This window comes from Neltuma alba, unplaced genomic scaffold, assembly GCF_004799145.2.
Source record: "Neltuma alba isolate B1F8T4 unplaced genomic scaffold, ASM479914v2 tig00011299_pilon, whole genome shotgun sequence".
NCBI lineage: Eukaryota > Viridiplantae > Streptophyta > Magnoliopsida > Fabales > Fabaceae > Neltuma > Neltuma alba.
The window spans coordinates 182,544-204,171 of record NW_021636008.1 but is presented as its reverse complement, the minus strand read 5'-3'; the positions used below and the strand labels follow the sequence as shown (position 1 = coordinate 204,171).

General features: G+C 34.7%; 2 protein-coding genes across 2 annotated transcripts; one reads left to right on the top strand and one right to left on the bottom strand.

Moving 5' to 3' along the window:
• Positions 1-3,387: 3,387 nt before the first annotated feature.
• On the top strand, positions 3,388-6,771 carry LOC114711560 (vesicle-associated protein 1-2-like). Its single transcript, XM_028895963.1, has 9 exons — positions 3,388-3,520; positions 3,601-3,675; positions 3,767-3,837; positions 4,131-4,212; positions 4,298-4,413; positions 4,532-4,696; positions 4,781-4,831; positions 5,447-5,524; positions 6,328-6,771. Exons 2-9 carry the CDS (start codon positions 3,624-3,626, stop codon positions 6,436-6,438), a joined length of 726 nt encoding a protein of 241 aa, XP_028751796.1. The 5' UTR covers positions 3,388-3,520; positions 3,601-3,623; the 3' UTR covers positions 6,439-6,771.
• An 11,121-nt stretch (positions 6,772-17,892) lies between these two features.
• LOC114711576 (probable aspartyl protease At4g16563) lies at positions 17,893-19,760 on the bottom strand. Its single transcript, XM_028895993.1, is given in 2 exon segments — positions 17,893-18,242; positions 18,245-19,760. Coding segments are annotated over 2 exon segments (1,464 nt in total). The 5' UTR covers positions 19,509-19,760; the 3' UTR covers positions 17,893-18,042.
• Between the last annotated feature and the right edge of the window lie 1,868 nt (positions 19,761-21,628).

Sequence of the window (21,628 nt, the reverse complement as noted above, 5' to 3'; positions counted from 1 at the left end):
GTTTAACTTTTTAAATGAAATAAATCTACTTGCAAAAGGACGTATTTATATTGTTAACGAGTGTATCCGTGTTACAAATTTCCTAATTTCACTTGTGAACCCTCACTCCTAGGCTTGTGATAAACTTTTTCAATTGAACCAGCTCACTTGCAAATGGATGTGTTATTCTTATTAATATACAAATCCTATTTGCAAATTTTCTAATTTTAGTTGTAAATGATCCCTCCCAGACTTGTGAATAATTATATTCAACTTATTGAATTCAACTAGCTCACTTGTAAATGGACAAATTCTTGCTGTTAATATACTTATCCTTCTTGCAAATTGCCTAGGAAGCACTAGTCACAATATCCCTTGTGTGATAGTCATTTTCTATTACTCATGAGTTCATTCATTATTTTGAGTTTGCATTGATGCGCTTGTGTTAATCTATTGACAGTACTTATTGTTGTGTCACAAGAATAATACACTTCACTAAAGTCTGAGTTGTGGTGACTCATTACTCCAAAAGAAATACACAATCAGTTGCTATTGCAAACTACTTCAACGGATAAAGACAATAAAAAACAAAACAATGACAGAATGTGTTAAAATTTGTGTATGGAGAATTTGCACGATTTTTGTTTTAGGGAATATACTATGAGTAGGTTGCATGTCAATTAATTACAATTTGTTGTCTTTCCCCACTAACTTACAAGTATGTGATGTAATATTGACAACTCGAATTAGAAAATTTACAATAAGAATATGTTGATTAACACTTTGATGTCATAGGTATTTGGTTGTCATATTGGCAATTAGAATTAGGAAATTTGCAATAAAGATACATTGATTCACAAGAGAAACTTGTCCATTTACAAATGGACTAATATAACTAAAAAAGTCATACATGATTATTCACAAGTCTGAGGAGCACTAATCACAAGTGGAATTAGGTAATTTGCAATATGAATATGCATATTAACAACAATAACCCGTCTATTTGCAAGTGATCTAGTTGAATTCTAGAAGTTGGACATGATAATTCATGTTTGGGAGGGACTATTTGCAACTAGAGTCAAACAATTTGCAAGAAGGATAAGTATATTAACAGCAAGAATTTGTCCATTTACAAGTGAGCTAGTTGAATTCAATAAGTTGAATATAATTATTCACAAGTCTGGGAGGGATCATTTACAACTAAAATTAGAAAATTTGCAAATAGGATTTGTATATTAATAAGAATAACACATCCATTTGCAAGTGAGCTGGTTCAATTGAAAAAGTTTATCACAAGCCTAGGAGTGAGGGTTCACAAGTGAAATTAGGAAATTTGCAACACGGATACACTCGTTAACAATAGAAATACGTCCTTTTGCAAGTAGATTTATTTCATTTAAAAAATTAAACACGTCAATTCACAAATCTGGAAGTGACTGTTTACAAGTGGAATTAGGAACTTTGCAATAAGAATACATGCATTAACAATAAAAATACGTCCATTTACAAGTCGATTAATTTGTTCACACATTTATATAGTTGCTAGCTAGTTTCAGTTCAGTACTTAAGGCAGTTTACCTCTAAGTACCATCATGAAATTCTCCATCTATTCATAGCCATACAAAATAGATTTCAACTCACGGATTGTCATAACCACTTCGTGAACCATTTCAAAAATACATATTGAGGTTCATATGTACACAAAAATAGCTGTTTATTAAAATAAAAACAAACTGTATTCAGCAATAAATTCATGTAGAGTTTGCGTTCCTGCAAGCTTTTCTAGTTTAACCAGCTTCATATCTACACAAAAGGCTCTCGTCCAACACTTGCAGGAGCGGTGATGGAGGCTCTCGTTGCTAGAGCAAGGGCGACAACGAAGGCTCTCCGCAGCAGAGCAATGACGATGGCAAAATCTTTCCTCACCACAACAGTAGCGACAGTGAGGTGAACGATCTCCTTCACTGCATGAACTAGAATTTTTAGAGAGTGAGCGAGAGGGGCTTCAGATATCGGGAGTTGAGAGAGAGAGAGAGAAGACTTCAAATTTAAGAGTAATAGTTTGAGGGGCAACACTGTCTTTTTAGTTTTGAAATTAATATCAATTCACCCCCATGGTCCTGCAGTGACTTGTCAGATTGTTTTGAGGGCTATTGGAAATTAATTGCCTTCAGCGGTCTTTCAGTGAAATTTTCCCGACTTTTAAAGCTTCTTTATAGACCCACCTACCCACGGACATGGCGATCGCTCTGCATGGAATGGCTAGTGGTCCATTCATTTATTAGCCAACTCATCTCCACAAACTTGTAAAAATAAATAAATAATATGATTATATTTTTTTCTAATAAAAAAATTGATAGGATTATCAATGACAGTTACATAGTACTTCTCTCATCTTATTTGTAAGATAGAGAGAGAAGTTTTTTTATCTTATTTATAAGTTACTTTATTAAATTTTTGATACTATTTTATCCTTTATTTATTATAGTGTAAGTAGTCATCTCTTTTGAAACATGTATATATTAAATATAAGTAAAATTAAAAAATTGTTATACTTTAATAAAAAGTTAATAATTAATTCAATTAATTTAATTTTTTAATTTTTTTTACCAAATTAAATCAAATTCGGAGCACCTCGGTTTAGTTATTCTCTTTTATAAACTCTTTTTTTTTCCAATGTAAAGAATGCTTCATAATCAAATAATCATGACTTCAAATTTTATAAATAAACAATTATTTGAGAAAATGTACTCCCATTTAACTCAAGTAATCAATATAAAATATAATATTAACAATGAATTGTACCTTTTAATAATTATAAATGATAATACTTCTCCGGTGCTTAATATAAGACCCATTTCACTAATTTGATTAGATTAAGGAAGTTAGGTGAATTAGTTAATGATAAGAAATGCGACATGTTTTTTCTAAAATACCATAATCATTTTTCTTAATACTTACTCTTCCTCTTCTACTTGATTATGGTTGAGGGAGTATCTATAGAGGTAATTTAGAGAAAATTGATAAATATGAGAAATATGTCTTATATTTAAGACCAAAATCAACTTAATAATTAGATCTTATATTAAGGACTAGAGGATTAGTTGTTATTTAATTTTATACAACTTACATTAACAAAACTTCAAAAACTGTATCATTAAAAAACAGCCATGCAAAGTAATTTAATAGTAGTATTCAATTTATTTTATGTGCGTATTAAATTATATATGATCATATTACTCAATGAATAAAAAATAAAAATACTGCTCCAAGAGTTATATGCCGTCCCAGTACTGTTTATTATGGGAAAAAATTAATTTAATTTTATTCTATTCCTTGAAACGGACATTCGAAACGCAAATACAACAATCTTCTCTTCCCCACAACGAAAATAGAAAAGAAAAAGGAGAAATCAAATCCTGTCATCGTCATCTCATTCCAATTCCTCAACTTCCCCATTTTCCTTCACCGAAAATTCCATCCTCTCGATCTATCCGTGCTTCTTGCTTTTCCCGAACGAAGCACAACATAGATTCTGCAAATCTCGATCGGCCTGTGTCCACTGTTTTTTTCTCGAAACGGTTTTTGTGTTTTTGTCCCCTTCAGCAGATCACTATTCAAATATCGAAAGCCATTGTTCCGAAATGAGCAGTGGGGAGCTCCTTGGCGTCGAACCTCTCGAGCTCAAGTTCCCTTGTGAGTTATATTTTCTGCTGGATCTCATTTCTAGGGCTTTATTATAATATGTGCGTCTATTTTAATTGTGCGTTTTGTTCGTTTTCTTTAGTTGAGCTGAATAAGCAGATCTCATGTTCTCTTCTATTGTCGAACAAGACGGATAACTATGTTGCTTTCAAGGTAATCTCATGGATTCATTTTGGTATTTGCTATGGCTCATCCCAGAAATTGATTACTGTACTGTTGAGGACGGTTAAATTATAATTTTGGTTCCTCATGGAAGCTGGCAGAGGAATACGATCTGATGGATTAACCCTATATTGAGTATTGGCGAGATAACATTAGTGCTCTTTCGGTTATTCCGTAATGTCCACAGAACAAAATGGTTTCGTCACAGTTGGTTTTTTTTTTTGTGATGAAACGCAGCCTCTTGCAAAATTTTTATGTTTGAGTCCATATTTGATCATGCTCAGGTGAAAACCACCAATCCGAAGAAGTATTGTGTTCGTCCCAACACTGGCATTGTCTTGCCACGATCTACATGTGATGTTATAGGTATCGATTCGAATCCTTTTAAATTTATTTTATGTGTTTGTGCTTCATCTGCTATAAGTATTGGTTGACATCTGGTCATTTTAAGTTACCATGCAAGCACAAAAAGAAGCCCCACCTGATATGCAATGCAAGGATAAGTTTCTTCTTCAAAGTGTAAAAGCGAATGATGGTGCTACCACGAAGGACATCACTGCAGAAATGGTATTGATTATACAACATGCTAGATGCTAATACTACTTCCATGGAGTTTTAATATATATATATATATATATATATATATATTTGTATACTTACATGACTTGTCATTGGGTTTGTGTAGTTTAGCAAGGAGGCAGGGAATGCAGTTGAAGAATGCAAATTGAGAGTGCTGTATGTTTCTCCACCTCAACCACCATCTCCCGTTCCAGAAGGTTCAGAGGAAGGGTCATCACCGAGAGGTTCTGTTTCAGAAAATGGAAATGTGAATGGTGCTGACTTCACAAATGTGAGTTCTTAACTTGTTAAGGGTTAGGTTTATCTCTCCACTGTGAAAGCATTAGAAGTAATGGATTATTTTTGTGTCCTGCAGGCAGCAAAAGCATTTACTGAACGATCTGATGCTCAAGAAAAATCTGCAGAGGTGAAGAAATGATTAGTTATTGGTGTTTGTTGGTTGTCTGGCAACCACTTTACTTGTCTGACGGTGGCATTAGTATATGAATTTCAAATTAGTTTTTTTCAGAGGGAAAAATACGAAACAAAGTTGAACTTTCTTGTTTGATGATGCTACTATTTTGTCAATTTGCGTTAGGTTCAATCTTCTTACTGCTTTGAGGGCTTTCTTTTTGGTGTTTCTAAATCAGTTGTTTAACATAGCTTTAGGATGTAGTCATCGTTTGTTTTCTAGTAATTGGGACACATCAACTTTTCTGAATTCCATTTATAATTGCAATGTGTTGTTACAGTATTTGTTTTCGTAAGTTTATTGCTAACCACTTTTTTTTGGTTCCCTCCAGAGTGATTCCTCTTGCTTATTTTCGTTTGTAATTTTGGCTGAAGTACCTAAGGGTCTAACGACTCCCTTTTTCACTTGATTAAAGCTGAAGGACAATTTAACGTTGTCAAGAGCTAAAATTGGGTGTTGTCTGACCTATCAATTGTGGGATTATGTTAAAAAAGGGGTGTCAGGCACTTAACTTTCCGAGCTTGTACTCTGTAGCAACTATATTTTTAGTGATAATTGCTTTTGTTGCAGGCAAAAGCCCTCATTTCAAGGTTGACTGAGGAAAAGAATAATGTAGTTCAACTAAATCACAAGCTTCGTCAGGAATTGGTGAGGATTTGACAAAATATACTTTGTTTTCTAAGATCTAACATCCAGTTATACATCTTTTTTTTTTTTTTTTGGGGGGGGGGGGGTGTGAAGGAATACTAACTTTTCATTATGAGTTCGCATAACTCTAAAATATTACCCTCTCGTGACAGAATGACAGGGCCCGAAATAATTCAAAGAGATCAATAAGGATTGAACATAGTCCATAACTGAGCCTAGTTGTTAGATTTTACTGAGAAGCATTTGTTTCAAATTAAATTGGATTTGATCGTCTTGTTTCTAATTTTCTTTCTTCATTTTTTCCCCTTCGACTTCTCCCTTCATTTTGGCTTGCTAAAGTCGCATTTTGATTTTGATCAAAAATAGGACACATTTTGACACAAATGTAGTTGTATGTGCCATCAAAGTGTTCTTTTTTGCCTTTTGCCATAGCTAAGCGAATCTAAATTATTAGATACTCATTCTTCCCATTTGTTTAGTAAGTTAATTTGATGAAAATACACTTGTTCACTCCCATTTGTTAGATATGCAGAACAATAAGAGGTATGTACTGTCTGTTGAAGAAACAGTCACAGAGGAACTCATTTTTAATATATAAATATAGAATAAATTGTGGATATCTAACAACTCATGCTCTCTTTTCTAAACATTAACATGCTGTGCATCCTTTGTAAGGGCCTAGGAATGTATTCTTTCTGCTCTTTGGATTATTGTTCAACCTTATTTTATGCCTATTCTGGAAGATGTCGTCTAAAGAAAAAATTACCTTGGACTGGAGATCTAACTTACTTTGATGATTTTAGGAGTTGCTGAAGCAAGAAGGGAACAGAAATCGTGGTGGCGTCTCAATTCTGTTTGTCATCATAGTCGGCTTACTCGGCTTAATTATGGGGTATATCATGAAGAAGACATAAAACATCCCAATGCAATTGTTCACCATACCTTTGATCTTAGTCTCGTTATTGTTCCTGGCAATTGAAGAAATGACACAAGAAAAGGGAAACAGGAATTCAGCAAGCTGTGTTTCTTCTTTTCATTTCCCTTTTTTCCCCCTTTAAAATTTTTATTTTGGTCGATAACATGTTGCATGTAGAAAACATTAGGAAAACTGATGGGTCTGTGGTTGCTAGGAGGCCATATTATTGTGGACTGACTCTTACTTTTCATAACATGCATTCTTTTTTGTAATTTAAGAAATGTGTCTCACTGTCTTGTGTTTTTTTGTGTGATAAATGATCTTTCTAGCCGCTTCTGGAAGTGTCATCAATGACCACCCAAGCTCTGGTGATATGTCTCAACAATGACCACCAATTGTTGGACTAACGCCTTCTTTTTCCTTATTTTCTTGATTGCTTCTTACGCATTTTCTCACTGGCTTCATTCTGCTAAGCATTTTCCAGCATGCCTTTTTATTTCAACTGCTCTCGACTTGTATCTCCTTGATCAACCATTATATGAGAGATGCTAAAATTAGGGTCAAAGATTGTATTTCTGTGAACCAAGATGAAAATCTCCGTCCTATCGAGATGGGACCGTTGTTGAACAGCCATAATAGTTTTATGCTTGTTTGTCGCTTTGTCCAGAGAAGCGACAATAGGATCTTGGAATCTGCGAGGCTAACGCTAAATATTGCCCAAACTCAATCATGCAAAACAGCCTGGAATTCGTATTCTTTTAAAAACGACGGGGCGGCGGAAAGTGAACATAGTCCAAAATCCACACATCATTCGGTGGTTAGGTGAGATGAATAAACATTAGGCATATAGGCTGATTCCTCGAATAAAACAATCCTAGTAACTTTAAGTCTTGTATCATACGTAATGGACTGCGCACAATTCATCTCAAAAGGATTGCTCATCTGTTCTGATCCCAAGTATATCAAGCATCGAACTAAATGACATGAAGCCATCACTCAATTATCTTTTTTTTTTTTAATCATCTTATTAGAGATTATTCTGTTCAAGACACTGTTGGGTACTTAATATAGATACTTCTTTTAGTGAAGATTTAAATATTGGCTCACTACATTATTAGAGATCAGTCTCTTTTACTAGATCCAACTTCTATTGGTGACTCAATTCTTGTTAGTGACTCAATTATCTTTATGTAATCATGACTTTTGTCTGCTTTAATAGAAACTCCTTAGTTTGAGTTGTAACAGTTAAGCATATATTCCACTACCCAGTTAAAAGATTTGTTAATCGCTCAAGACATTTGATGTTTAAATTCATGTAAATATAGAAGATAATATTGAAAGATTATGTTTCGTTTGAAGATTGATCCAACTTAAATTTAAATTAGCCAAGATTTAATAGACTGATTTGTAAAAATGAAAAAGAAAAAGAAACTATCGGACGTATTATGTATCATATTCTGGTATAATCATTAGAGCTGTTTGATTTAATTAACACTTAACACCTTCTTAAGCATTTAAATATGAGGTTATGTGTTCGATCTTTCATAAATGTGTTGGATGCGTGAGTTCATTCTCTTAAGTAAACGATAACAATATATATTGCATAATCAATCATCGCAAGAGCTAAATTTAGTTGGGAGTTTTGTGATGCCACTACTAAAATAATTTGTAAAAAATGCAAAAATGGATAAACATGGAATGTAATTCGCATCATGTTTCCAAAGCTGTTTAGCTTAACTAATATTTAACACCTCTTTAAATCTTACTTAAACATGAAGTTATGAGTTTGATGAGTACATGAGTGTCTTCTATCGAATAAAGATGAGAAACACCTCAATCACAGCGAGAGCCAAATTGAGGTGGGAGTTTTGTGGTACCACTAGAATAGCTAGCTGCAAAATAGACAAAGGAATGCTTTGAAATTCAGAAAGAGGGAAGTGGGGCGTGACGGTAAGGATTTCATTGTGAGGGAAAGAAGGACAAGTGCTGATGTGTGGTCCTTGGTTTTCGTGTTGGGCGCCAGAAAATGGTTCAATGGAGATGGAGGGAGACCCACCACAGGCCTGAGGATCAAGTCTAATAGGGACGCACTAAACCGCGGTGGAGCACTTACAGTCACTGACTCTCTCAGCCGAAAGTGCCCTTCGGTGTCGCGTCTCTCAAATTAAATTCCCTCTTGTTTTTTTTCTATTATCGTCATGAGTTAACGAGGTATTTAGATAAAAACCAAATCATAATTTTAAAAATGATTTATAGTATAAAATATAAATATATGAATAAGTTTATATTGATTTGTAGAAATGTGTTTTTGGAAAGCATTTTTGTTAATAGCCAAACACTTTCTAAATCCAGTAGAAAGAACTAATTCTTCACGACACAATGAATGAATATTCCAATGTCTATAAAAAATGATGTCTATAATACCTTAAACATGATTCATTTAAATAAGAGGATAGCTATACCTAACAAAAAATAAAAATAGATTCCTCTTTGTTTGTTTTGAAGTTTCCAGCTAGCATTCTCAACACTTTATTTGAAACAGCAATTTGTGAAATCAAACTTAATATTCTCTCTGAGCTTAAATATTTTTTTCAAATTATTAGCTGTGCCTGAATATTATTTTTAATTTATTAGATATAAATTTCACATTTTACAAAGTTTTAAAAGAAATCATTTATTTAATAGTACCATATACATCAGCTTATAAAAAAAGATGGATATGACATTTATATTTTTATCAGGGATTTTATAAAAATGACTAATAATTATACTTAAAAACTTACTATGTTATAACTTAAATATAAAAATAAAATAAATTCAAGAAATTAGGAATTGAATTTTTTATTTAAAAATATTGAAAATTCAAAATTGTTATGCGGCTGGGCTTTTAAACTGGCTAGTTAGCAGATTTACAAATGGCAAGCTGAGGTGGACAATATGATGACGTGGCAGAAAGCCCGAATTTTGATAATGAAATGAAATGAGAAGAGAAGAGAAGGCAAGAGGGTTCAAGTCCCAAGAGGGTCAGGGATTGCTGGAAGTTCTGCAGTCTGGATACAGCTAGCTTCTACCCCAGACCACACGTGTTCTTGCCTCTTCCACGTGTATACATTTGTCTAATTAATTACTACCTTCTATTCTTAATATAAAAATTAATTTATTTTTTAATTTGATCTTAACAATAAGATTTTCTTCATTTTATTTTTTATATTTATTTATTTATTATAGTAGTTGCATATATTAAATATTTAATCAAATAGTATTTTTAACCAATACACGATTAGTAAGAATACTTTATAGAAGACAACACCTAATCATTATAATAATTAACTCAAAAAACTTTTCAAGCATGATTGTGTCTGTAACGTTGCATGATTCATATAAGAACTATTTTATGGTTTTATGATCTAAAATAACATCGTGTTTACTGGTGTTTTGGTATATTTGTTACTACATTTGCATTCATGGTGATGGATTGAGATTAGAAAGAGCTTTGATGTATGATAAATTCTTTTATCACGTGGTATGTCATCATTCGGTACACAGTAGATGACACTTTTTAGGGCCTCTTCTTTCATATTTTTCTTTGGTCAGGATTGTATTGGAGCTGTGGGACATATGACACCTTCCTAATGTCCTTCTTTTAAGAAGGGAAGCCATAGTTTGGACCTAAGTTTTGTGTCTTTGGTCGAGTACATCTCAAGTATTGGTGAGTTAGGAGCAATCCAGTTATATGAATTGGTTCTTGCTGGATTGTATGGGTTAGCCGATAGCTCCAGTCAGTAGTATAAAGTTGGATGGTGGTATAAGGGGGGCATATTGCATATTTGCATGCAAAATATGAACTATATTGTTGAACTAAGAATGAGTATGAAATAAATGTGATCTTGGTAAGAGACAATTACATAAAGATTGTGCATGATTATACTTGATTTGATTTTGTGTTTTGTGGTTTGTTTGTGTATGTTAGGATTCCAATAGTTACTAAAATGTTAGATATCATTCTTTCATATTAACAGTTTACATGTGAGAGATCAAATAGGAGTCAAGGGAAGGTACAACACAAGGGGGTAAGCCTTAAAGGGTTTATTGTAACCCCAAGCACAAGTTATTATATTTAATTGCCATGACTCTAAGATTTTGTTGCTTTGTCTTTCTAATATAAAATATTTTTTTTAAAGAGAAACTCAAATTGGTATTCTAGATTATTATGAATTTATTGATGGGATGAGTTGAGCTAGTGCATCTCTTTGAAATAAAGTCCCTAGGCCGTTGTGAGGTTTGATAGATTGAATGATAGGTCTATAGGTTGTTGAATGCAGTGTTACAGGGTGGCTTGACATCGAGACCAACCAAGTTAGTAAATCAAGCACTACTTGCAAAATGAATTTGGAGACTCATCAATTTTTAGCTTCCTCTTTGAAATTGAAATGCATTGATATTCATTCTCCATCCATGATCAAACTTCCTTACAATTTTTTTGGATCTGAAAAAGTATTGTTGACCATGCTGACTTGATAGTTAGAAGATTAAAATGGAGGATAGGAAATGGTTTGCTTGTCTCCTTAAACCACCATTTATGATGGCCCATGTAGTAAGACCATTGAAACTATATGGATGATAAAATGGTTGTAGATTTATTGCATGTCTCTTCTCGTTGGAACTTAGTGACTCCGAATTCTCAATTGATCAATCACATTGATAGTCAGGATATTGCCAAGCAAATTATGAATTTACCTATCTTCTATTTGAATCTATCTGATAAATTAATTTGGAATGGTAATTCCTTGGGTGAATACACCTAATCTTATAAGCTCAGTCCCTTCTGATTTTTTGCGCCTTTTGTGGAAGATACATTTGCCATATAAGCAATTTCTTTTCATTTGAAAATTTTTAAATCAAGCATTACCAACCTCTGATGTCTTGATGATCCGTCATCTCAAAAGTTTCACTTTGTGCCAATTTGGTTGTGATGAAAAAGAGTCATTGGAACACTTATATATCTCTTGTCCTTATACTAAAGCTTTTTGGTATGGCTACTTTGCAATTCGAATTGAGCTTAATAGCTTTGAAAGATTTTAAGAATCGGATCACTTCAACCTTCCTTGCTTTACAAAAAGAATGTTATTCCCATTTAGTTGGTGGTGTCATTTGCTTATTGAATACAATTTGGTGGAAAAGAAATAGGTTTTTACATTACAGTAAAAAGGATTCCCCTTTATCTGTGATTCAAGAGGTACCACACATAAGCTCATTGTAACATCCTGAGTTTTATCGGGTTTTAATAGCCTCTTTTTGGTTGATTTTGAGGATAGATTAGTGATTTAATGTTGATCTTGGTGTTTGGGTTGGAATTGAGATATAATGGAGGAATAGGTGAATAGACCCCTCTCAGGGTATGTTCGCAACTTCGCCGCGGAGAACCCGGAGTTCCAGGGGGAGTGTCTTTTCGGGAAGGTTTGGCCACGGCGAAATCAGAGTGACGCCGCGGCGAAGTTGTTCAGGTGAGCGAGGTTTCCCTTTTGGGAAGGTCTCGCTGCGGCGAAGTTAGAGGTATGTCGCGGTGAAGGTTTTCTGGGCGAGCGAGAGTTTCCTCTCTAGAAGTTTTCGCCACGGCGAAGAGTGGAGTTCACCGCGGCGAAGTCAGGTTTTCAGGCGAGTAATCCCTCTCGGGATTAGTTCTCCGCGGCGAAGTTATGGGTTCGCCACGGCGAAAGGGGTCGAACCTATATAGTCGCTGGAGGGGTCAGATGTGCGAAAATTAGAAAATCTGAAGGAAGAGAGAGAGGCTCTACGAGGGTTTCGAATTTTTGGCTTGGAGGGGGCATTTCTAAGGATCCATTACCTCAAGTAAGTGATTTTAACCTCTAATCTATTTTCTTTCTTGGAATTTCTGAGGATTTAGGATAAAACCTTAGAGTTTTCTAGGTTGTTATGGAATTGAGGTTTTTAACCGATTGTTTTGAGTTTAATTGATTGCTTTGGGTTAGTCTAAGTATTTAATCGGTGTAGTTCTCTTGGATTTGAAGAACTTTGAGTTTTTGAAGTTAGGGTTTATGGAAATGGGAGGTTTGTGATTGAGGATGATAATGTAGAGATTGATTTTGAGTTTTGTGATTTGGGTTATGTTAAGGAGGGTTAAATTGGATGTTTAATCGGTTTAGAATGTTGTTAAAACTTCTATTGTTCAAATGGGATGTTTGGGTGTTGGATTCCTATAGTGGGTCCTTGAGGTTATGAATTTTAATTGATGTTGGGAAAGGAATTAAGGTTTTAATGGATTTTTATGACCTTGGAGTGTTACCTTGGTGGTTATACCCTTTTGAGTTGGGTAGAGTATGGTTGGAGTTAGGAATTTTGTGTCCCCAAATGTTGTTTTGGCCACATTATTAGTTGAAAGCTAATACATGATAGTTGTGTGCTTGTATAGACCCGTTGTGAGCATTGTTGGTACACGGGGCCGTATTGTTGGTTTGTTATTCCTTGCTCAGGCGAGAGGTAACCACTTTCCAATCCTTTGTACATGCTTTTGTGGTATTGTGAGTAGATTTATGTTTTGTGCTCCGTGTAACAAATTGTGTTTAGATTGTATGTTGTATATTGAAAAGGAAAACTGTCTTGTGGGGTTTCGACTGATATGGGATGAATTTTTAAACTTGCGAAAGATAGGCCACTGAAAGAAGTTAATTGTGAAATGATCATTTACTCTTTGATTACGATTTGAGCATGATGCCTGAATTGGGAATTGGTGAGAGTTTTGATAGTTACTACCACGTGGTAAGGCCTCCATTAATGTATGATGGTTGGCTCTTTATGTCCCTCATAGTGAGGGATAGGCCTTTTGGCTCCCTACGTCCCCCAGAATGAGAGATAGGCCTTTTATGACTCCTTACGTCCCCCATAGTGAGGGATAGGCCGGGTTCAGTTGTTGAAAATCCCCCAAAGTGAGGGATATGGCTGATGGGATTGCATCATTGCACTTGCATAACTTGTGTGGCTATCATTTATCATATTACTTGTGAACTGCCCTACTTGACACCTCACGAGCACCTATTTAGTAGTACCTTGAATTGGAAAGATTGGTTACTAGGACGTTTGTCTCACCCCGTAGTTTACAATGTTTTCAGGTGAAGACTCTAGGCGTGTGCCATCGGGAAGAGACGCAGAGGCTTGAGCTTGGTTAGCTTTAGGCCTCTAGCCCTTGTATATGTATGGCTAGTTTTATATTGCCACATCTAGGGCCCCTTTTGAAATATTTTAATTACCCGGCCTTATTGTAAACTGGAGGGAATGTTATCTCCTTATTTTGGTTGGCCGGAGGCCATTTATAGTGTCTTATGAAACTCTGATTTATTTTGTTGGAAACCATTTGGATGGGCTGATGTGATGTCTTTTGTTACCCGGGTCGGAGGCTCGGAGGCCTAGTAGATGTAAATGAACGATTTTAGTTGCATACAATAGAGTTTGAGTTTGAACCGAGTTTAAATGTTAATTTAAAAAATTATGCAAATTTATTTCTACTATGGTGGTTTGTTGTAACAGCTTTCCTTTTCTACCGGAGTAGTGATTTTATGACGAGTTTATAATGTTTTGAGGTTAAGGGTTTTACACCCATTCTCTCCCTTTGCTTAATACTTGTGAACAAGCATGTTTGCAGCAAAATCTACATTTGGAGCATCCTCAACAATTCATTCATATGCATGACTGGGACATTCTTTTGTACAGATATAGAAAGGCCCACAAAAACTATTGCCATGGTATTCTATGTTATCAAGGCAAACCCCTGAAAGAATTTTTATGGTAAAACCTCGCATTTGCAAGGCAAATATGTCTTTCCAAATGTCTTGGGGTATTATTATTCTAAATAAAACAATCCACCATGTTGAACTTTCAGGCCAAACCGTTGCTGCGTATTCATTGTGTCAACAAGAGATTCATTGATAATAAATTCTTGCTCTTCTTCATGATTATTCTTATTATAAGTTTAATATTATTTCTAAAGATTGTTTTCTTCATTTTAGGGTCTATTTGGGTCAGCAACGCTGACCCAAAAGCAGCTTAAAATGAGCTTAAATTTTAAAATAAGCTGGGTTGCAAATCGGACCTGTTTGGCAAAGCTTAAAAGTAAGTGGGCTTATGTTAAAAAGCCTATCTGAACGTCCAATTCCCATAAGCTGCAAGAAGGAGCTTATGACTTAAACCAGAAGAGCTTTTGGCGGGAAAAAAAAAAATCAGAAGAGCTGTTGCCCGTTCTGCGATGTCACGTCCTTTTTTCCTCTCCTATTTGCCTTTTCCTCTCACAAGCATCATTTTCGTTTCCATTTTGGTTTATTAAAACTCAAAAAAATATTTTTTGATTTTTTAAAAAATTTAAAATTTAATCCACTCATTAAATTTTATTTCTTCATATTATTTTATTTTATTTTTATTGTATTGTCTTAAATCAATTTTTCATCATGTTTTATTATTTATTAAAACTCATGCCCATTTTGGTAATTTTTCAGCCAAACTTACTTTTACTCAACTATAATCCAAACAAGCTTCTACCAATCTCACTTTTGTAAACTAGTTTTTCTGAACTCTAATCCAAACACAATTCGGCTTATCCAATTTAACTTTTACCAACTTTACTTTTCTATAAGCTATTTTTTTTATAAGCTGCTTTTCCAATCGCTGATCCAAACAGGCACTTAATACACTTTCTGTTGATTTACTTTTAGCATGTACTCTGTAAACTTTGCTTCATTTTAATATCATTTTGTTATTGGCTCAAGAAAAATACATTGTCAACTTTTTTAGGAAAAAATAAAATTATCTTTAAAAGAAAGATAAATGGGAAAATCGCATAAAGAAAAGACTGCTGAAATTCAGAAATTATATACAAGGACCCATTCGCAAAAATTGTTCTCAAAACCTATACTATTATTGTCAAAACACATACTAATGTTGTAACGGGTTCGTACTTGTAATTTTTCCATTTCGGTGGTCTTTTTTGGCAATTTTCACAAGATAGATTATAACTTTTATAAAAATTTAGAATTGCTTAACTTTTTCAAGCGCGTACATTTTTCTCAGAAATAAAAAAGTTGTGTAATGATTATGAATATATATAATTATTTACATAAATTTTTGGTGCTCTGCGTTCTTAAATTTAACGAGTGGTGCTTAGAGTTGAAGAGAAGTAAGAGAGGAAAAGTTGAAACACTTTGTGCGATGCATATGCCCTCCGTGAAACTCTCCCACCCTCTTGACTTCTCTCCTTTACAACTCTATAAAGACAAAATCCAATGCATCACCTTTGTGCATAAAGTGAATCCATTCATATGATATAAATCATTTTGTTTTATAATCTAAAATTATGGAACATTAATTATTTTATTTTAAAATTTTTCTTATTGAATTTATTAGAGAGTGTGTGCTTTTGAAAGAAAAATTATAGGATTCATTAAGGACAATAAAACAAAACGATTTTTAAACAATTTTATCCATGAAATTAACTGTTTTTTTTTTAAAGTTTCAATAGAATAGTTAAAAGTAAATTATGTTAAGAAGGGAAAAGAGTGTTCTTGGTCCAATCATTTTATTGGCATCAAGAATTAGGTACTTAGAATTTTATGTGAAGAAATACCTATACTCTTCCCATTCTTAATGTAATAGTTACTTTATTAATTTGAATAAATTAAATAATCTAAATAAATTGCTCAAGAATTGGTCTCCTTAAAATACTCCATAAAATACTCCATGTAATAAATTATATATTAATTTATATTTAGAATTGAAATCAACTTCTAAACAAACTCTTATATTTAAGGTTGGAAAGTACTATTTTTGTGTGGATGCGTGGCTTATATATTTTACAACCACATGATCACACACAATCTAGCTTAGGCAAGTGAATAACCATTGCTCCAAGATATCATGAAACAAGGCCTCCACATATCAAATTTCTTTTTTTTGGGAATTAAAGTTTAGGTAAGTAATTGGGTCATAGGGGCTCACTAACACTAAGACATACTTACAAACATCAATAAAGTAATCACATTGGTACGTAGCAGGATTTGACCTCACAACTTTATATGTTATAAACCAAGTTCTAACTAATTGAACCAACTCTTATTAGTTCCATATATGAAATTTATACCAATATCCTTTTTCCTTATTTATGTGCCAATCGCACTTCCATTATACAGATGTGGGAATCATTCTCCCCAAACTTGTTTGCTTCTCCCATTGTAAATATTCTATCATGACTCCCAACAAAGAGGATGGTCCCCAAGTCTCGCATGTAAATTCAATTCCTATGCTTACTTTGAAAATGATTTGTTTGGAGTTAGGACTAGTTAATTTAATCACTTAACTATCTTGATTTAAATATAATAATTAGGTAGATAATTTATAAACATTGAGAAAATTAGTTAAATCAGTAAGTTGTGATTAATGTAAATTAATTTTTCTAAAATACCTCATTTCATCATTTGTATTAAAAACTATCATCACTGATTAAAAAAAAAAATTCTTTAACCTACTCTTACATTTAGAATAAAAGAAAATACATACTTATCCCCAATTCCCTCTTTATTAATCTTTTTCATTTTTTTTTTGGATTTGCTCAATTTTATTTCTCTTCTTTGATATTAGACTCAATTTTTGTAGCTCTTACCAACTTTTGCACTTTATTATTATTATTTTTCAATAGGACGGAAAGGTTTGCACTTTATTTTTTTTAAGGCATCTAACCTATGGAATAGGAAGGAAGAAAACTTTTTTTCATAGGGATCAAAATACATCAAAATAATAAAAGTAACAATATCAAGTCACAGTATCTAAAAATAACAAACACGAGTTAAAGTAATATGAGATCTTTCAACTCTGTCTCATATGTTAATTTAACACAAGGGAAAGAGAAACAAAGGGGGGAAAAGAAGTGTCATGATACAATATGTTAGCCGAAAGCTTGCTGGTACCACGTCATGGAATGCTACTTCTTGACGTAGTAACCTTGCAATCTTTATAGTTCTGCATTGGAGAAGAAAGGAAATTCGTGATCCAATAAAAGAATTCTTTAGACATAATAAACTACTATTGTATAGTACTTCTCCGGTCCTTAATATAAAATCCAATTGTTGAGTTAGTTTTGATCTTAAATATAAGATCCATTTCTCATATTTATCAATTTTCTCTAAATTACCCTTATAAATACTCCCTCAACCATAATCAAGTAAAAAAAAAAGAGGGGTATTAAGAAAGATGATTATGGTATTTTAGAAAAAACGTATCCATTTCTTATAACTAACTAACTTACCTAATTTTCTTAATCTAATCAAATTAGTTAAATGAATCTTATATTAAAAATCAGAGAAGTAATTTATTATGATTTTAAAAATTCATAACGGATATTTTAAAAGAATTATTCTTCTTATACTTGTGATTTTTTTTTGACAAAATTAAAAAAAATAGAGTTACTTTACATATATTTAATTATTCGGCAATACTTTTCACATCACCCACCCCTAAATCCTAATAATCTACATATTACATACAAACAACTGAACAGCTCTTGAAAACCCCACAGGGGATGGAATCCACTGTGCTTCAACACCCACTAGTTTCTCTGGTTCAGCCTATCCCAGAGCGACGCGCACTGCCTCCGCGCGAATCCCACGCGCTGTTTTTCCAAATCATACACCACCTCAAACCCCTGTTGCTGGTAATTCCCAAGCGTGGCCCCAGGTCCTTCGCTGAGTTCTGCATCATCTCCACCGTTCATCAGCATCAGGCACCCCACCCTCTTCTTCCTTTTGTTCCATCTCGACCGTCAAAAAATTCGTAAAAATAGTTCTTTCTAGGCAACACCACATCTGATCCCTTCCCCTCAAAACGCAGCGTTACAGTCGGAACTGCTGTTTCGTTCTTCGCCTTCATATAATAGCAGGGTCCCAATCCAGTTTTGTCTTCAATCTCACTCGCACGCTCGAGAACTCGTCCAACTCGGTGATCAAACTCGGCCACCACAGAGTTATATAAACTCGCTGGCAACATTGTGAACGTCGTGCCGGAGTCAACAACCATACCACCATTTCCCCTCTGGTCCAACCTCCTCAGCATCTCCGGTGCCGGAATAGTCTTCTTCCCCACAGAGATCCCCGCGAGACCAACACTGTAAAAATACTGGTGTTTTGGATTTTCAAGCATCAGCGTGTATACAAATTGAACCAGTTCGCCGTCAGTTCTCTTCTCATCCTCCTCGTAACGACCAAGAATGAGTGGACTCGGTCTGCGAACTCGCTGTTTATCAAATGAGTGAGATATCAAACAGTAGGAAAATTGATTCCCTAACTGGGGAGAGAACGTCGCCAGCTGAGCGGGAAGAGATAGCAATCCGCGACCGAATCCGGCGACTCCGACAGGTTCGCCGAGCGTGGTGTGCGCACATCCAAAGGTGAAATTCCGGAGAATCAGGGAAGAAATAGAGACGGAATCGCGATAGAGACGAGCGATCAAGCTTCCATCGCCATAGGCGTAGTAAAACGGAGGGCAAGCGAAAGAAGAACAATCGGAGGTCTCGATGGATTCCAAGGGACACCGAGAAATCGCACAGAGATCGGAGGACGAGAGGGAGGTGTGAGCGGCGGAACATGCAGGGGATTTACACGAAACTTTTTGAGTCTGAGAGATATTAGGTGGTTTGGGAAAGAGCGAAGGATTCGATTTTCCTTCACAGAGTATACACTCAAACGGAGCACAAGGGAACCAGACGAGGTCGCTGCCTGTGTCCATGTACAGAGTTACTGGTCGGGGAGGGTCATTGCCGAGGTTGAAGGAGAGCGTGTAATCGCTGCCGGCGGAGAGAGGCAAAGAGAGTTGTTGTTGTTGCCGGCGGTGGTGGCGGTGGTTGTGGAAGCGAGCGGCGGAGCGAGAGGAGGAGGACTTGAGGAGGTGGTGGGTGCTGTTGAATTGAGTGGGGGAAAGGGAGTGTGATAGGGGCAATAGAAGTAATTCTGAGAAGGAGGGAAGACATGAAGAAGAGATTAAGAGGAAGAACAAGAGGAACAGTGAGGAAGAAGACATAGTGAAGGGGCCAGAAAACAGAGTAATGACTTCAAGAACAGGGTATCAGAGAGAGGACAGAGTTTTTAAATTTGGTCAGAAAGAGAAACCGAGGAGGGAGAATTTATAAGGAGGGCGAAGGCCCAGGTGGGTGTAAGTTGGGTTCTTTGTGAGGACAATATATACTTAGAAATCATTTTGGAAGAGGTTTTTTTTTTTTTTTAATCAACTGGTATAATAATCATTTGAAATTTGTAAATATGGAATGCGCCTGCCCTGTTTTGTGATATTGATCTCTGTTTTTCTTTTCCCATGGTAGTTAGTGATGTGGGAGAAATTTGATTTCTTTGAGCAAAGTTTAAAAGGTTAGAACCTTATGAGAGTAAAAATTATGGCTGTAAAGTGATCCTCAATGGCTTGGCTCCTATATTCCTCATCAGTCATTAGCATTAGAAGACCACCTCTTATTTTAAACCCAATGATTTTAACTATTTTTTTAATTATAGATAATGACTCAAGATTACAAGTAGATCAAACTCGTGACTTATTGTTTCCAAAAAAAAAACACTTTCATATCAAGTTATAAGGCTTGAATTTTGGTTTTTAGTGTTGGGCATTTTGTTCATGAGTGCTCTTTAAGCCCTATGAGTTAGTGTTATGACAGGAGCCGATCAAACTTTTTATTTTATAAGACATCTAATCTTAATGAGTTGTATTTAAATAGCCAAGCACTATAAAACCCAGTAAAGAGTAGTTTTTCAAAATATGCTTTTACCTCTACGCATAACTCGGGAAGTGTGGTTGAGCGGTTGGGGCTCATCCTCCCTTAACCAAGTGTCGAGGGTTCGATCTTCATTTTGGGCATGAAAAAACTTTAAAATCCTAGGCCAGTTGTCCCATCCTTTGATGTGCTTACAAGTCAGTGAAAGGTTCTTTATGAGGACAATATATTGCATTTTCTATTTTTTATTTATTTTTATTTGTTTTGTGTTTGTGCCACGGAAATCAAGTGATTCCTTCTTTGTTTTCCTTTCGTTTTCTTTATTTTAACTTTGAAAGTATTGACGGCGAGGAAGAGATGTTTTGAATCAATTAATGAAATTTATTTTTCAAAAATATCATCAGAAAAAAATGAAATGGAGTTTTTTAAAACATCAGAAAAAGGTTTTCTATTTTGTCATTTATACGAATAAAAAATCTTATGATATTAAGAACTTAACAGGGCCCTCTCTTAGCAAAACAAAGAAAGAGAGGGTCCTGATCTGCTGGTGGATATCTGATGCTTTCATAAAAAATAAAAAAAAAGTAGCTGTAACTTTTTTTCATTAAGACCAATGTTTGATTATTTAGCTTCTTATCGCGTAGAAGAGTTTTTCCCAGTTTAATTGGATGATACTCAACTTTAATTATGATAGTACTATATAGGGGTGTGCAAAAATCTGATGGTCCGGTCCAGTCCAGTCTAGGTGAATTTTTTATTTTTCAATAATTTGTAATTTAGATGGTGCCTTTAATTGTTTTTAATGTTTTTAGATATTTTTATGTATTTATGATGAAGTCTTAATATTTTAGGACGAGTTTCATATGATTATAGGTATTTTTTATTGTCTTAATTGTACTTATCATGTTGAAATCTTATTTCTCATAAAGAAAAAAATTAAAAAAGAAAAAAGAAAATTGAACAACTGGACTGCCTGGACCAGTCCATCAGTCCGGTAGACCAAATCCAGTCCAACCCGACCTCGGGTCATCACTGGACTAGACCAGACCACAGACTATCAAACCCAGTCTGACCAAAAAATCAAACTAGACTTCGGGTTGGGTTTTGATCCGGTCTAATCTGTCCATTGTACAGCCCTAGTACTATACATGAAAGTTCACTCCCAGAGCTTTTGGTTAAATATTTGCATTTACCAAAGCGTGGGTAAGGACAGTGAAAGGGGATGAGGATGAAACAGCTAAAGTAAGCATTGACATGTTGAGTCATGGCAGTGCAGTTTGGGGCCCTCTTTTAATTGGTGACGGCTGGGCAATCAAATGCGACGCCTCTTTTGAAATCTTACTCATCTTTCGGTCTTCCAAACGAATCTTAGATATTATTACCCCGCATTCTTATATATTCTTAATATAAAAATTAATTA

Excerpts from the sequence above, each read along its gene's own strand:
- LOC114711560 (XM_028895963.1), top strand. The coding sequence starts at position 3,624 with ATGAGCAGTGGGGAGCTCCTTGGCGTCGAACCTCTCGAGCTCAAGTTC. Across the intron at positions 3,838-4,130 it reads ATAACTATGTTGCTTTCAAG|GTGAAAACCACCAATCCGAA; the intron begins GTAATCTCATGG and ends GATCATGCTCAG. Across the intron at positions 4,697-4,780 it reads ATGGTGCTGACTTCACAAAT|GCAGCAAAAGCATTTACTGA; the intron begins GTGAGTTCTTAA and ends TGTGTCCTGCAG.